Source organism: Cololabis saira, chromosome 12, assembly GCF_033807715.1.
Source record: "Cololabis saira isolate AMF1-May2022 chromosome 12, fColSai1.1, whole genome shotgun sequence".
NCBI classification, from domain to species: Eukaryota; Metazoa; Chordata; class Actinopteri; order Beloniformes; family Belonidae; genus Cololabis; species Cololabis saira.
In genome coordinates this window covers 14,726,001-14,742,229 of record NC_084598.1, presented here as the reverse complement: position 1 = coordinate 14,742,229, position 16,229 = coordinate 14,726,001, and the positions used below count along the sequence as shown (strand labels likewise).

The 16,229-nt window shown below is 44.6% G+C and overlaps 1 protein-coding gene across 10 annotated transcripts in view; it reads right to left on the bottom strand.

The window, feature by feature from the left end:
* Positions 1–16,229, bottom strand: part of sulf2b (sulfatase 2b) — an 87,961-nt gene that overhangs the window by 5,553 nt on the left and 66,179 nt on the right. For 5 of the 10 annotated variants that reach the window (XM_061735659.1, XM_061735658.1, XM_061735661.1 and 2 more), the window contains 10 exons: positions 15,842–15,898; positions 13,198–13,327; positions 12,477–12,720; positions 11,341–11,542; positions 9,019–9,115; positions 7,697–7,791; positions 7,556–7,618; positions 7,021–7,190; positions 6,012–6,154; positions 4,742–4,865 (listed from right to left, as the gene is read on the bottom strand). In XM_061735659.1, coding sequence (XP_061591643.1) covers positions 4,742–4,865; positions 6,012–6,154; positions 7,021–7,190; positions 7,556–7,618; positions 7,697–7,791; positions 9,019–9,115; positions 11,341–11,542; positions 12,477–12,720; positions 13,198–13,327; positions 15,842–15,898 — 1,325 coding nt within the window. Of the gene's footprint in view, positions 1–2,236; positions 2,294–2,428; positions 2,466–4,741; positions 4,866–6,011; positions 6,155–7,020; positions 7,191–7,555; positions 7,619–7,696; positions 7,792–9,018; positions 9,116–11,340; positions 11,543–12,476; positions 12,721–13,197; positions 13,328–15,841; positions 15,899–16,229 lie in introns of all 10 variants that reach the window. The other 5 variants (XM_061735664.1, XM_061735666.1, XM_061735668.1 and 2 more) reach the window with 5 other exon arrangements.

Sequence of the window (16,229 nt, the reverse complement as noted above, 5' to 3'; positions counted from 1 at the left end):
TGCTCTGATTAATCTCACCTCTGGGCAGTCAGATCCAGTTATTCATCCAGAGCTGCTTTCAGAAGGTGGTTTTCTCTTTTTTCAAACCATCTATTTAGTGACAGGAGACAAAGATATCACATTCTGACCTCCATGATCCTTCATCTCATGACTCAAAGCGAGGCGAGTTCCTCTCATCCCATCTGTCTCATCTGTCTCTTCTGGTTCGGCTCTCAGGCTGGACCATTCATTGAGTAAATCCTTGAATGTTTTCATGATTAATATACAAGAATATCTCCGTTGGTGGTCTGCTGCCTCAGATGGCTGAGTGGGTACCGATGACGGATGGATGCTGTTTTTATTGATATTTGTTCTATGCCTTTTGTGAAGGACTGAGCTGACTTTGGTCATGAAATGGAACTCCTGACAGGCTGGAAACCACCTGGAAACAGGCAGGACTAACCTTGGCGGGGAGCCAGTGGCTCCGGGCCGCTCGAGTTAAAGGAGCATGAGGCTCCTTTTAAGAAATGAGACTCTCTAGCGCCACCCTTCACCACGACGGCCGTTGGGGGTACTGCAGCCAACAGTGAAGCCGGCACGGGAGAACGGGGAGAACCTGCATGCAGCGTCATGTGACGTCACATCCGCAGGACAGCGCGGGAAATTCGGGGCCGAATTGCAGCACATTTTGCAGCACACAGCCTGTTCAAGGCAACGGAGAGATACACTAGAGGAATCATTCGTTTGGGCTTGGAACATTATTACTGACATTATTACTAGAAAACTTAAAATGTATACGGATTTTTTTCATAAATCCTGCCACAATCCGGCCTCAAGCTCCTTTAACTGACTGATCTGAAGTTGAGACAATAAACTAATGGGACTGTTGGACCAACGGCCGCTGTGGAAGGACCAGGAACAAGCCGGCGTCACGTGCGGGACAAATGCTGTGACGTCCAGCGTGAGACTAAACGGATCAGACGTATTCTGAACCATAACCCTCACCTAGGGTCGTCGGTGGCATATTTCCTGCCGCTGGTTTCGTATATCAGCTCAGAAAACGCCACACGAGTTTGCTCAGACTGGTCTTTTTTCACCCTCATCCAATATTTAAATAAACACGGCAACAAATCACAGCGGACTTTGAAGATCTCTGCTCATCGGGAGGAACCTGGGCAGACGGTAGAGTGAAACATCTGTCAGCATCTGTCAACAACATAAACCGCGTTTCTGGCCTGGAAAGTCAAAGAGGAGAAGATCATGTGACCTTTCACAGCTGGACGTTTGACTGGAGCTAGGGCTGTTCGATTAATCGATTTTAAATCGTAATCGCGATTATGTAATTAGAACGATGTTAAAACGTGAAAATCGTTAAATCGATTTTTCACTTTTTTTTTTCTTTTTTTTAAATTTTTTTTTTAACCTTGTCTGCACACATATTAATGATTGATACCATATTAATGATTGATGGAAATACCTCTCAATACCTGCGACAAGTGCCCCATCGGAGAGGCTCTTTAGTGTAGGAGGGGGCGTTGTAACATGCCACCGGGCATCCCTCAAGCCAGAGGCGGTAGACCGGCTCGTGTTCCTTGCAAAAAACTTGCAAATGTGAACAGCAAATGTAATGACTGACATTACACACCTCTACCTCCTTCATGGGTTGCATTATTATTTAGCATGCAAAGACCCAGTTTAGTTTAATTAGAAAATGTCTTGTTTTACTGTATGTTTGCAAGTGCTGATTTGCTGATTTTTTTTTTCAGAGATAAAACTTTATATTTTATTATATTTTTTAAAACTTTTTTTCAACTTATTTTACAGAGTTTTGCACTTTATTCATTCATTTTTGGTTTAATAAGAGCAAAGTTTGCACTTAAAGCCCAATGGGGCAAATGTTCAATAAAAAAACAGCATATTTGAAATCATTTCTTTGCCTTTTGTCAATTCACAAAATAATCGTAATCGTAATCGAAAATCGGATTTTGAGAGAAAAAAATCGAGATTTTATTTTTGGGCAAAATCGAACAGCCCTAACTGGAGCACTTTAAGCTCGTCTGTTCGGGGGACAGTCGAGACGCTACCTGCACTACGTCTGGATGGAAAACAGCTGGACATGGGCGTGGGGGGGAAAAATAAAAAAACACAGGCAAGTGCGGACGCATTTAGAAGTAAAAGAGTTGAAGTCAAGCAAACAGGCGGAGGGAGGGTGGATGCGGCAGCAGCATGCAGGCCAGGCGAGGAGCAGCGGACTCACAGGGTTCGAGACGATGACGGTTTCCTGACTCTCGGCCACTTCTTCCTCTCAAACAGCCTGATGCAACAAACACACGCGGTGTTACACGAACACACACCCTCTACACCGCCACCAGCAGCTCCGTCAGGAAGTCATGCCACATTCAGCGCAGGGAAACATCACGTGTGCGTGTGAGAGTGTTCATGTGTGTACCTGTAGTCATCAAAGCTGCTGTGAGCCCGCCCTCCTGCTGAGGAGACAATCTGATTGGTTAATGAGCAAAGGCAACGTGTGACAGTTTCACCGACAGGCAACGACTCCTAGGAAAACAGGCTGGTGGGTGGATGACCTCCGTCGGCAGAGGTCAGCTGAGAGCACCGTCACCACAGGGGGGGTGGAGTTTCAGCGGTTTGTTAAAGAAGGAAAACCTTAACAACGTCAAAGAAGGATTTTCACCAGTAAAATGAGTCACCTGCTCCTACAACTCTTGTATTTCGGTGTAAAATATCAGTATTATTGGCGTCTGAGCAGTACTCTTCATCATCTTAGATTCATATAACGCTACTTCATAACCCCTGAAGCATGATTATAAACTTTATTAGAGGAGAAATGTGATTCTAAAACATCCTTCAGGTGCTTTTACTGGGAAGCGATCTCTGCTGAGACATAGTACCTGGTGGTGGTACTAGTACCTGGTGATACTCAGCTGTAGCTGGTGGTAGTAGTATCACCATGTACTTCTACCTGGTGGTACAAATACCTGGTGATACTCGGTTGTGAGTGTCCACGAACCCACATGAAACCAGTAAGCTGCTCAACTATAAACTATCAGCAAGTTTGGTTCTCAGACCGTGGGTGTACTCTGGTTCCTCGCGTCTAAAAAAGTGAAATGGCAGAACTTTAGGGATTCAGGGTACTCTCCTGTGGAACCAGCTCCCAGTTTTGGTTCGAGAGGCTGACATCCTCTATGTTGTTGTTTGGAAAGAGGTGGCTAATAAATGTCATTTTTGATGGCTTGTTGTTAGGGGTGGGCAAAAATATCGATATGGCAATATATCGTGATACTTTTCCAGCCGATTCAATATTTTTTTTAATTTTTATCCCCGATCTTTTTCCCATTATATCACCCAGTGCTCCTACCTAAGTGACAGTCCTGGGCATTGCCACTCTCTACCAACCCCGGGAGGGCCCTGCACTAAGCTCAGGTTTTATTTCACGTTTTATTTCATTTTATAATTTATTTTTTATATAACACAATTGCCTGTCCTTAAAAAATGAAAAATAATGGACAGAGGTTTATTTATTTATGGATTTATATCTATACTGACTGATCACTGTGCCTGTCCTTGGTTTTAGTTCCATCTTTCTTGTGTTTATTATCATTTGCCACATAATTAAAGCAACCTCATACTAAATTTAATGTTAATTTCATATGATGTAAATAATATGAAAAACATATACAAATATGTTGTAACTTTAGCTTGTATAGTTATAATAAAACATTGTTTTGACCCATGAATTGTCACTATAATCTGATGAACGTGCAACTCGGATTTTAAGATCCATCACTATCATCTGATGTACATATATACAACTTGGATTTTAAGATGTGTAATGCATTTTTAAATTTTTCGGTGAACTATGTAGAATATAATAATCGGGATATCGCATAATCGGGATATCGCAATGTGTATCGTATCGTGGCTCAAGTATCGTGATGCGTATCGTATCGTGAGGTCCTTCCCAATACCCACCCCTACTTGTTGTTATGTTTGGTTTATGAAGTTGCAATTATAAGAATCTGAATTGGATAGAATTGTACTGTATTCAACTGAACTGCATTTAACTTGCTTTATTTTATCCATAAAATGCCTTTATTAACTTTGGCAGTGAGTTGGTGTTGTACAACAAAATGAAACATCTGCAATATTGACCAGCAGCAACATGAGAGTTGGCCATGGTGTCTCACAGGGCTCTGTGCTAAGACCAGTGCCTTTCACTTAATACATGCTGCCATTTCCAGGACACCGTGCTACAGTTATCTATGAAATTACATCAAACGTGGACGGGCGAGGACTTGAACCCTTAAACCAGCTGCAGCAGTTTGTCCTATAGAAACATGTGCAGGTTAGGATGTGCAACTGCAGACATCAAACATCGCTGTTTCCTGAATGTACGGATCTAGGACACAATCTGCCTTGTGCTGTGAAAGATTCATGGTGTATTGATCACGTGGAATTCGTGGACCTCTATGACAGTCGCTCCAATAACTCCTTAAACAAGTCACCGAGTGGTCTCGATGTACGATGATGTGGCATTTCTTTGGAAAGATGAGGGACTGCAACTTTGAACACATCGTTAGGGTTAGATGGTTAATTCAAGTCCACGAGTTCTGGATAAAAAGATATGTTTTTCAAACCTAACAGGAGTTAAAGATGGTCGAAGGGACAACAGGTGACACAACAGGGGACACCTGCACATTTAAGACATGTTAAGACAGGTGTGTCACTTGTGTGTGTGTCGTACCCAGGTCCACTGAGCGCGTGCGAGGATTGCAGTACTTGTGGCCCCGGCAGCCTCTCAGCTCCATCAGCTGGACGTGGAGCTGGTTGAGAACGGTCCGATCTAGAGAGCTGACGGCGTTTATCAGCTGCAGAGACAAAGGTCCGAGGATCAAAACTGCTCCGGTGCACGTCTTCCTTAAGGTGTGCTGCAGGTGTGATTGTGTGTATTCAGACCAACAACAGCAGAGATTTTAAAGTGGTCAGGGCGAGTCTCCACCCGAGCAACAGCCAATGAGAAATATGCTGACGTCATTTACCGTCATTTAGAACCGCTGGAAACGTTCAATGAAGGAACTTGTTCAGGTGGCTGACACTTTCCATCCCTTCGTTTACCCACGTTAATTTTCTTTTTTGCTTTTGTTTGAGTTCTGAACAAATCATAGCACAGCTTCACTGCGGTTTCCTCCTGCACCTCATTTTCAAACAAGAAGTGTGAGTTTTGTGCATAGCGAAGCTTCAATTCCTGCCTGTGTTGGGTTGAATAAAACCTCACTGGGTCACCAAGTCAGACTTTTCAGAACCAAGACTCCTGATTAAAGGACAAGTCCTGTAGTCTGAACGGACTACACACTGTAGTGTGAAAGCAGCCTTAAGATGGTTACGTTAGGCTGAATCTCAAAGCAAATGTACTGTCTCGCCATCAAAAAACAGTCAATAGAAGACAAGAAGTGGAAAAAAGAACTCAAATGAAGGAAAACACTGGTGTTGTTTTCTTAGTAAATTAAGCTACGACATAAGATGCTGAGCTGACATCATGTCCTCTAGATCTGTAACCATGTGACACTTCGGTTTCTAACAAACATTTATACTAAAGTTATGATGCTAGTCACATGAACTTCCTGTGTTATGCTGCCCCATGTGGTCTGGAGTGGTCCGGTTACAGAGTGCATCTTTGAGGAATCGCATGCGTGCGTGTGTTCGTGCGTGTGTTCGTGCGTGTGTTCGTGCGTGTGTTCGTGCGTGTGTTCGTGCGTGTGTTCGTGCGTGTGTTCGTGCGTGTGTTCGTGCGTGTGTTCGTGCGTGTGTTCGTGCGTGTTTTCGTGCGTGTGTTCGTGCGTGTGTTCGTGCGTGTGTTCGTGCGTGTGTTCGTGCGTGTGTTCGTGCGTGTGTTCGTGCGTGTGTTCGTGCGTGTGTTCTTGCGTGTGTTCGTGCGTGTGTTCGTGCGTGTGTTCGTGCGTGTGTTCGTGCGTGTGTTCGTGCGTGTGTTCGTGTGTGTGTTCGTGTGTGTGTACCTGGTAAGGGTCTGTGTTGAGGTCAAAGTACTCCAGGAAGCCAGTAGCGAACTCACAGAACAGGAAGTTGTGGGTCTCGTTGATGGTCCTCAGACACCAGTAAGTGTTGTTGTTGGCGCTGGTGCAGGCGCAGAACGGCCCCACTGAAACACACAAGAAAGCCCAAATATAAGCAAAATATCATTTATTTAAAGCACAATCTGTGAGATTCTCTGTGGATTTTACAGTTAAAAACTGCAAATTCAACCAACTTGGGATGATGTAACATGTCAAGAATGTGTCAAGAAACCTGAATGCAATGAGGCTAACCTTATAAACGTACATTTTATTCACAATTGCGAGCATGTCTAATGTTGAAAGTGAGAAATATTACCAGTTTATGAGAAGTATTAGCTCATTTTGAATTTCATGGTCCCACCACGTCTCTAAAATGTTGGGACATGGACAACAAAATGCTGGAAAAGTAAGTGGTGTTAAAATGAAACAGCTGGAGGCACGTGCACAGCTAATTAGGTTAGCTATCAACAGGTCAGTCACATGATGGGGTACCAAAAGAGCATCTGAGAGAGGAAGAGAGCTAAAGATGGTCAGAAGTTCTGATAATCTGGAAGAAATCTCTGTGTGCATGGTAAAAGGCCAAAAATAAATACTGATTGTTATTTTGTGGCATTAAAAACAGACAAATGCAGTAAAAGAAATCACTGCATTTTAATCATAACATGGCACATGTCCTCACTTTAAACATCTGATTTATCGTCCATCTACATTGAAATTAACTTATAATATTTGTAAAGCATTATTTTTATTTGCATTTTACACAGTGCAACATGGGTGGTATTTTTCCTCTAAACAGATGCGGTTTATCGTTTATCTGGAGAAGTGCAGGTACGCCTTAATTTCTACCGCCTCCTCCTGTACTCGTGTGAGCAGAGGTCCTCACAAACACAGAAGCACGAGTGGGAGTGTGTGTGTGTGTGTGTGTGTGTGTGTGTGTGTGTGTGTGTCGTACATGTCCAGTAGGGCGCAGTGTGCCAGTGTTGGTTGTCATGTGTGAAGCAGGTGAGTCCGGGCATCGAACACGTGTCGTTGTTTCTGATCCTCTTGATCATCTTCCTCATCTTCTTCCTCCTCTTCTGCTCCTTCTGAAGCCAAGCTTTCTTGTCCCGAGCCATGCCCTTCCTGCTCGGATCCAAACAAATGTGAAAATGTGAAAAAAAGTCCACCCTTTGTCACTTTTAAGGTTTTAGGTACTGAAACATGATACAGGTCTGATAACGAGACAAATGGATTCTAGCATTTACTGGACAGAAACTAATCCAAAAGTTTCTCCACAACCACGTGAGACACTGATGAAGTCCAACAGGAAACTACTTCAAGATATACGTAGCTGCTGAAGGGGTGTCTGCAAGATAGATCATCAAAGGGTGTACTTGTTTCAGTTTTCTTGAATTTTCCATTTTAATTTAAAGGTCCAGATATATTTTCTCAAGCCCTGAACTCCTTGTTGGTAACATCTGGATTAAACAAGAACCACAGTCTCTGACCTGAAGGGATGCAGAGTTCCATCTTCTCTGTACCTGAGTTTATTCTTCAGCTTGGATTTATACCTGAACACAAACACATCACCTGTAGGACCACACATGGATCTGCTCTCAGAAACCTGCAGGTGTTCTGCCGTTACTTACAGGTATTTATTGCAGTCACACTCCAGGGGGCGGGCCTTCTTTAGGTGACCTCTGACCTCTCTCAGGTTCTTGATCTTCGTCTGAAGAGTCTCGATCTGGAAGAGAGAGAAGAAGCTCAGTTGTAAAGAAACCGTCAGAGACCAGCGTGGATGCAGTAGCGCGCCGCCTTATTTCTGCAGCTTCGGACTCGCTCTTGTACATGCACACGTACAAGCAAGTTCATGTTCAGACATCAGTTCCAGTGGAACTGCACCGAGCACCTAATCCACCCCTGGAGGCTTGCTCAGGCCCCGCACAAGCCCCCTAAGGACCCCGTGACATCAGACACACACACACCTGGCAGAATAGGGCCCAACCCCCCGCCCCCCCGGGTCAATGGGCCAGCTCTCCTCCATCCCAGTTAAAAGTTGTGTGTTTTTACTTTTTAACGTGTGCAATAAAACAAGGAAGATGCGGCGTGCAGGCTGGAAGGTCCCAGCATCCCCAGCTTTTCCAGTAGCTGAAATGTTGTTTGCTTTTCTAATTTAAAGGGGACCTATTATGAAAAACACGTTTTTTCTTGCTTTAACATATATAAAATGGTCTGCCAACTCAGAGAAGGAGGAAAGCAGCCAAATTCTGCAGTGTCTGTACAGCCGCCCGGATGAGCCATCCAGTGTGATGTGGCCAAAATGACCAAAATGCAATTTACATCGGTTGGCCTCCGATGCGTGAAACCACGCCCACAACTAACTCTGGCCGGAACAACAACAACAACTCCGCCGGCCGGAGCTTCCGCCATTTTTTCGTAGCGGTGTATCGTGTCATTCAGGCATTTCAATCTGTTTATTTGCTGCATGTCATCCCCATTCTCTCTCTCTACCCCCTTCCTGTCTGCAACTTGAATAAAGGGCCAATAGAGCCCAAAAAAATCTTTAAAAAAAAAAAGGGTAAAAGGGGCCTAATTTAAAGGCAGGGTAAGTAGTTCTATTTGATTTCTAACCCAGAGGCCTTCTCATATTCAGTGAAGGTTTCATCACCTCCTCACCATCTGTCTAGTGAGTAAACTTCCTCACAAGCAGCCCTGAAACAGAGCGGGGGCCGACAAACCCCCCGCTCCGATACGATCCTGATGTTGGCAGCTGCAGCTCTGACAATGAACATCTGACTGGTTTGGTTCTTGGGTCGTAAACATGTTTTTGTGTTGGATTTATTAGCATAAAACTGAACAATGTTTCTGTGTTTTCTGGTGACCGTTGTTGGCCAGAGATGATGACCGACAGCTCTGAGACCCAGCTCTTGACCGTGGTTCTGATTGTCCCAGAACAGCAAGCAGGCCTCACCTCGTGGTCGATGTGCAGCTTGTGGTCCTTCCAGGCCTGCAGAGACTGATACACCCCCGTGTCACACTTCACGGTGGCGTTGGACAGGATGGAGCATCTGCAGGGAAACGAGGGGGAACAGATTCAGCTGAGAGCAGACGCTCACATTCGTCTTCTCGTGGAAAAGCTCAGTTCACACGTTTGTCCTCAAAACCTGTTGGTAAATGATTATTAAATAACACGGTTCTTCAACAACGGGCTGTGAAGGACCCGGCAGCCATCTGGGCCGTCAGTGACTCATCCCATCTGTGCTGATGTTCCTGTTCTTCGCTGTACTCGGTGGCCTGAGGAGAGGAGACATGGTAGTCGTACAGGTGGAGGATGGACGAGAGGACGAGAAGATGAGCTGATGCAAACGCCATCCAGATTAGGGGTGGGTTAAAAATATCGATTTATCGATATTTTATCGATATGCATGTGTAGGAACGATTATCGATACATAAATCCAAGTATCGATTAAAAAAAAAAAAAAAAACATTTTTTTTTTTTTTTTTTTTTAATCCCGATTTTTTCCCCCATTTTATCACCCAGTGCTCCTACCTAAGTCAGTCCTGGGCATTGCTCCATCTACCAACCCCGGGAGGCCCTGCACTGAGCTCAAGTCTCCTCCTTACTTGAGGACCAAACAGGCTGCTTCTTTTCACCAGGTAGGGTGGGGTTTCTCTGGCCGGACGTGGCGCGTGGAAGCATCATGTTATTCCCTTATTGTAACCAGAATATCGATATCGAATCGTATCGTATCGGAAATCGTATCGTCTTGGGACCTAGTGTATCGGAATCATATCGTATCGGGAGGTCAGTGATGATACCCAGCTCTAATCCAGATACCTACGCGAGACCTACGGAGCCTCAGGACACCTGTCTGAAACGATGCAAATAAGCTCAGGTGGGCATTGCGGACCTCCCGCCACCCAAGCTGAACATGCTCAGGTCTTATCTTTGTTTTTCTGGGAGGCAGAAATGTCAAGTTATTATTCACTTCTGGCAGGTTTCTGGGTCCAAATCCAAAAAAACCCCAATTCAAAAAGGTTTTCTCTTCATAATATGAACAGGTCTCAACAGGTGGGGCGCATGACTGGAAAGTGTTCAGACCTGAATGCTCTGACCTAGGGTTGCAAAGGGGTGGAAAATTTCCGGTAAATTTCCGGAAACTTTCCGGAAACTTTCCATGGGAAGTTAAGCTGGGGAATTTTGGAAATATTCCAAATTGGAAACTTTCCATGGGAATTATGGGAATTTATGGGAATTAACTGGAAATTGGGGGTAATTTAAACAAACTGTATCATATCCAAACATTAGCACCTAACTTACCAGCTAGCTAGCTACTGTGTTAATACATTTTTATTTAATATTTGCAAGTTAAACATTAATACCATTATATATCAAATATATTTACCCCATAATATTATCAAAACTTACTTGACTTTATATAGTCCGTGGGCTCAAATGTGTGGCTTCAATAGTCTTGTGCTTTGAGCTCAAATGTGTGGCCTCCAGGCTTCAAGAAATCACCTGTGCATGTGATGGAGGAATAAACAGTGCATGTAGGGGGTGTGGCCTCAATAGCCCTGCAGTAAGCAATGTGCTGTGTGCATGTGATTGAGGAGTGTACTTGCATTAAATCTGGTTGTTTTAGCCAAGACTATGCTACAATATATTTCCCCCAACTATATTTAAGTTCCCTGTTAAGGGCCAACCTTCAATTCTGTAAATTTCTTATTTATTCCCGTTAATTCCCGTTAATTCCCATGGAAAGTTTCCAACTTTGAAAATTCCCGGAATTTTGCAACCCTACTCTGACCACATCCATAAGTGGACTGAAGTGTTCCACACGATAGTAACATAAACACTGATGTGTGCTGGTCCACACGAAGGAGTCCGAAAGGAAGGCGTTGGGGAGTCACCTCTTAAATGGTTTTGTCCTAAAAGTCTCAGAGCTTAAATGTTTGTAAAAACGAGAATGTGACTGTGGTGAATGTAAACTACGTTGATGTCTGACTAATGATGTTCTCTAGTACAGGCAGCTCAGGGTAACTCAGAGGGAGCCACGCCTCCCCTGGGGGCGCCGCATAACTTCAGGGGAGGTCCAATAAAACATCAGGCAAAAGTCATGGACGGTCATCTAACATCAGCAGAGCGCGATGCAGAATGAGGAGGCGAAGCAGAACATGAAGAAACGAGAGCTGATTTCCACGGGCTGGACCCAGCGACGCTTCACGTGTTTAAACCGTGGTACTGGTGTCTTGAGAAGAACCTCGTGGAGAGGAAACCAGCATCACCCACCTGTGTGTCACTTTGATGGAGTTGGATGGGACCAGGGCGTTGGTGACTCCTCCCATCCCGCTGAACTCGTCCTCAGGTTCCTCTCTGATTGGCTGACCCCATCCCTCCCTGCCCGGCAGGCTGTGGTTACCCGGGTAACCGTTGGTCATGGACAGGGAGCGGCTGAACCGGTTCCTCGAGTAACTCTTCAGGGCTTTGAGTTCTAACACACAAACAAAACACAGGGTGAGGATGAGTTTATCGCCACACTGTTCCAACTTCCACCAGACTCATACTTCTGCTTTCAAAAACCAGTGGCGCAGTTCTGTCTTCACACACTAGGGGCCAGTGTTACGCCACTAAACGGCTGCATGTTGGAGGAGATGAATGCTGAAAAACGGGTCTGTTTTCATCCGAAACACCAAAATCAGGTGAGGCAGAGGCAGAGGTGTATAATCCAGGTGCCATAAAGTAAAAATCCAGTCCAGCAGTTGTTCCAACAAATCACTAAACCGGCTCCTCTGCAGGTAGATGGTCGTTAGTGAAAAGCCCTGTTCTAAATGTACAGGCTGATCCAGAAACATGGCAGGGTTTTTACTTTATGGCACCTGGATCATTCACCTCTTGGCAGAGATTGTCGCCCTGGTTGTGCATCAGGGACAATTAATGGACAGGTCTTGGAAAAAAAAGAAAATGAATTCAAATTTAAGTGCGCGATGATGGAGTTCAATGTTGACCACAAATCTCAAGTTATGTCAGCAGCAGGAATCTTGTATGTTCATTTTAGACCACACGACCGATGCTGCAAGCGTTTCACCCCTCAAGTCCTGCTCTCCCAACTCAGCTTTAACCTAAAGACCGTGCACGTGTGGATGACCACAACACCACAATATTGGTGTCAGAGACGGTACCAGGGCTCCCAGGACCCCTGCAGGCTGCAAGGTCATCCTCAATACTGTTTAACAGGCCCTTCTTCTGTTTTGTTAAACCTTTGCTGAACGCATGGATGTAAACACCTCTCAGTGATGAACACACGCGCTTGAAATCATCACTGTGTTTTTTAAAGTAGCTTTAAAAAAAAACACAGAACCGTGAGGTCGTCTGCTCCGGTCTGCGGCCCGCCGGCGACCCTTGCAGGAGAAAACGGTAACACTCACTCTTCTTGGAGAAGAAGGGCTTCTTGTTGAACGGTCTCATGGCGAAGGGACGCGTGTTCAGAGGTCGGAGGTCTCGGAAGTCGCAGTCACAGTCCTCCGAGTTGGGAAGGTACATCTGGGACTTGACGCTGAGCGGCCGCTGCCGGCCGGCCGCGCCCCTCTGGAAGGTGGGGGCTCCTCCCCCATCGCTCTTGCACTTGAAGAGCCGGAGCTTCCCCGTGGCGTCCTCCACGCACTGCCACTTCTAAACACACACACAGGGATGAATGACGCTGCGGAAGAACCCGCTCCAGCTGCAGCTCCAGTTTATTGTTCGAGCTGCAAATGAGAGATTCAGTTTCATAGAGAGAAGACACGTCTGGTTCCCCAGAGTCCCGAGGAGGACCAGACCGGAGACAAGTCCTGCTCCATCTGACGGAGCTGCTGGTCTGGGGTTCGTGGGGAAGAACCGGGAGGGATCCATCTTGATCGGAACCACAATGCTTAAACACATTCAATCATTTTTCAAAGAGCAAAAGACTTCCGCCTTCTAATGTGAAGTTAATATACTTCCAGTCCGAGTAATTAGATTGGAAGTAGATTAACAGCGTCGGAAGTGAAAAAAGGAGCGAGGGAGAAGAAGCCGAGAGAAGGTGAAATTTAATGACGCTGCTTGTAAATGAATTGGACCTGTCATGGAAGTGGGAGTTCAGTGAATTAGCGCCCCTCCTGCCTCCCGTACCTGTCCGGTCTGCTGGCAGGCCGTCTGGTACTCGGCTCTCTGGCACAGGTCTCTCACTCGCTGGTGTTTGGGCAGGAAGTTCTCCTCCTGCGACACTTCCTTCCCCTCCACCCGCTGGTGGAGCAGCTTCCTGCGAACACACCAAAACGGAGCTGTAACATCGTAAAGATGAGGAAGAAATGAGAAACAAAGAGGAGCAGTCTGCCTCTCAATTTCCTGGTCTTGTAATCCTTGGACAAGAGGCTGAGCCCCACGTTACATTCATTCAAGGGCGAAACTTTAGTTTCAGAGGTGGGGGGGACACAAGTAGGAATGGTAAATTTGTGCATGTAACTGTAGCGTGGATGTGCAGTGTGGCTTTGTAAGACTATGTGTGTGTGAATGCAAACAATCAAACAATTTTAATATGGATTTACTTTTTTAGACACTTTTTAACTTTTTTTTCCTGATATATGTATTTATTATTATTTTTGTTTAGTGCTATACAATGATAAAAAATAGTCTTTAATCTTGTGACCTCTTTCTCTTTGGGCATCCTTTATTTTTGACACAACACAACATTAACATGCCACATAACAAATCAGCTCTTACCTTAAGACAGTATACAGGCATTACAGGCTTATATACAGGCCTCTGGATAGTTCTTGGCCAGGCTTGAATATTCATTTTCAAAAGCTTGGCCACAGAAAAAACATAGGATTCCATTGACTCCTTGTTTATGATGGAGCCAAGGAAATTCACAGCACCATTTCTCTTGATCTTAAGGTTTTGTTGCTGAGATGCTGTTCTACAATCACTTTTGGGCTAACTTGGTTGGGTTCCTGCCTGCACTTCTTCACTTGCGCCTGTCTCCACATATTTCTCCTATGAAATATGAAAATAGATCATGTTCATTCCTTCCTTTCCTTATAAAAAAAACAAAATCACCTAACCATTTACAACATATTAAGTTGAGTAATATTTGGCTACTCATCTCTGCACAGCCTACCTGCAACACAGCAGTGCTGCTGCTTTTTTGTCCCGCTGCAAAAATGTATTTTAAACTGAGCTGCCGGCTCCTCTTCATTTCTGCTGCTGCCGCGTCCTGGCTGTCTGTCTGTGAAGGCTGATTTATGGTCCTGCGTTAAATCGACGCAGAACTTACGCCGTAGGGTTACGGCGTGGGTTACGCGGCGACGCGTACTGTGCGGTGCGCGTACCGCGTAACCTACGTCGTATGCTCTGCGTTGGTGTAACGCAGAACCATAAATCAGCCTTGAGCAGCTCTGAGGGGAGCGGGGAGGGGAGGAGGGAGCGGGAGCGGGATGCCGTCACACAGAGAGTGTCTTGATGATTCGCAATTACAGGCTGAGCCTACCGTTAGTTTTTAAACTATAAGAAGTGGGGGGGACAAAAACACGATTTTGAAAAGTGGGGGGGACATGTCCCCCCTGTCCCCAGTGGAAATTGCGCCCATGCATTCATTATAGGGCTGGGCGATATATATCGAGATTTTAATATGTATCGATATATTTTCAAACACGATATGGTACGAGACAATATCGTTTATATCGATTTAAAAAAATATATATATTTTTTTTGTTTTTTTTTTTACATTTTTTTTTTATGATTTTGATATAGCTTATTTTGTGACAAATTGACTTGAATGTTTTATTTGAGATTTGCACAAATGTTTTGTTATTTGCACAACTGCCAACCTCAGTGGAAAAGTCTGCCTGTTACTGTCTACATTGTATTAATTGCACAGTGTATTTTAATTTAATTGTTATGCAGGAAAGGGATATTTGTTTTATTTTATTCAAGAAGCATTTTTATTCTATATATGCAGGCAGTTTATTTTTATTTCATTTGTTTTATACATTTTGATATTGTGCAGACCTCTGTTAATAAAGGTAACTGTGTGACATTTGGCACGAGGCTTTGTATTAAAACTGACTGTTTTTTTAAGGGTTTGCCTCAGAAAAAAATGAAGCTAACAGAGATGCTATGCTATAATGCTTTGGGGGAAACCCCAATTAAGGCACAGAAAAAAATATCGAGATATATATCGAGTATCGCCATTTAGCTAGAAAATATCGAGATATGACTTTTGGTCCATATCGCCCAGCCCTAATTCATTAGTTTGAAGAAGGAAGTCTGCACAGACCTCCGTGGACTACGATAGTGTGGATGCGAGTGAGGTTGGGTGATTGTGGCTCGTAGGAAAAACAAAAAACATGCTGAATGGTGACTGAGACTGTGTAAGTGCAGTCCATTTAACATCTACAATACTCATAAGGCTCATGGCGCCACTGCCATGGAGAGGGGGCCGGTGAGATGGATTAATCAGACAAGTAGTTGTTGTAAGTGGGAATAAAACCCAGGTGTGTAGTTGTGCAACCTGCCATCGCTGAACACTGGTGTAAGTGAGATTAATGACTCAGCAAGTCCCTTAACCTGGTTACATCGCCATGGTAACATATGCTGAATTTAAAAGAAAAGCACCAATCTTTCACTGATGATGTCACAGACTTTGCTGACAGTGAATCAATAACCAGCACCATATGTGACAGAGTTTTAACTTCTTATGAATAAAAGGTTGTTTTCCTAAAACAGCAGCTGATTTTAGCTGGCGGGTTCGGGTTCGATCATGGGATGTATTTACCCTCTCTCCACCAGAAACGAGTCTCTCCACACCTTGGGCTTCTTGTTCACCTGGAACCTGAGGAAGAAAACAACAGCAGCGTGAGTTCAGTCACGTTCCCCGCCAGAAATCGGATGCTGAGCTGCGGAGGCTATTATGTGAAAACCTCCAATGTAAAAGAGCTCATAGCTTCTTTTTCAAGACTGTACCCGATGATCCATCGCCTTTAGCACTGTTCCACAATTTGCTTTTGTTTTTTTGTCCGTCTACATCACTGGACATCTTTTTGTAAACTTTTTCTTTTAAAGGTTTTTGTGGCACTAGTGATCTTAATTGAGAAAGTAGATAGACAGGAAACGGGTAGAGAGAAGGGGGGGGGGGGGGGGGGGGACTCGAACCTGCACTGCCT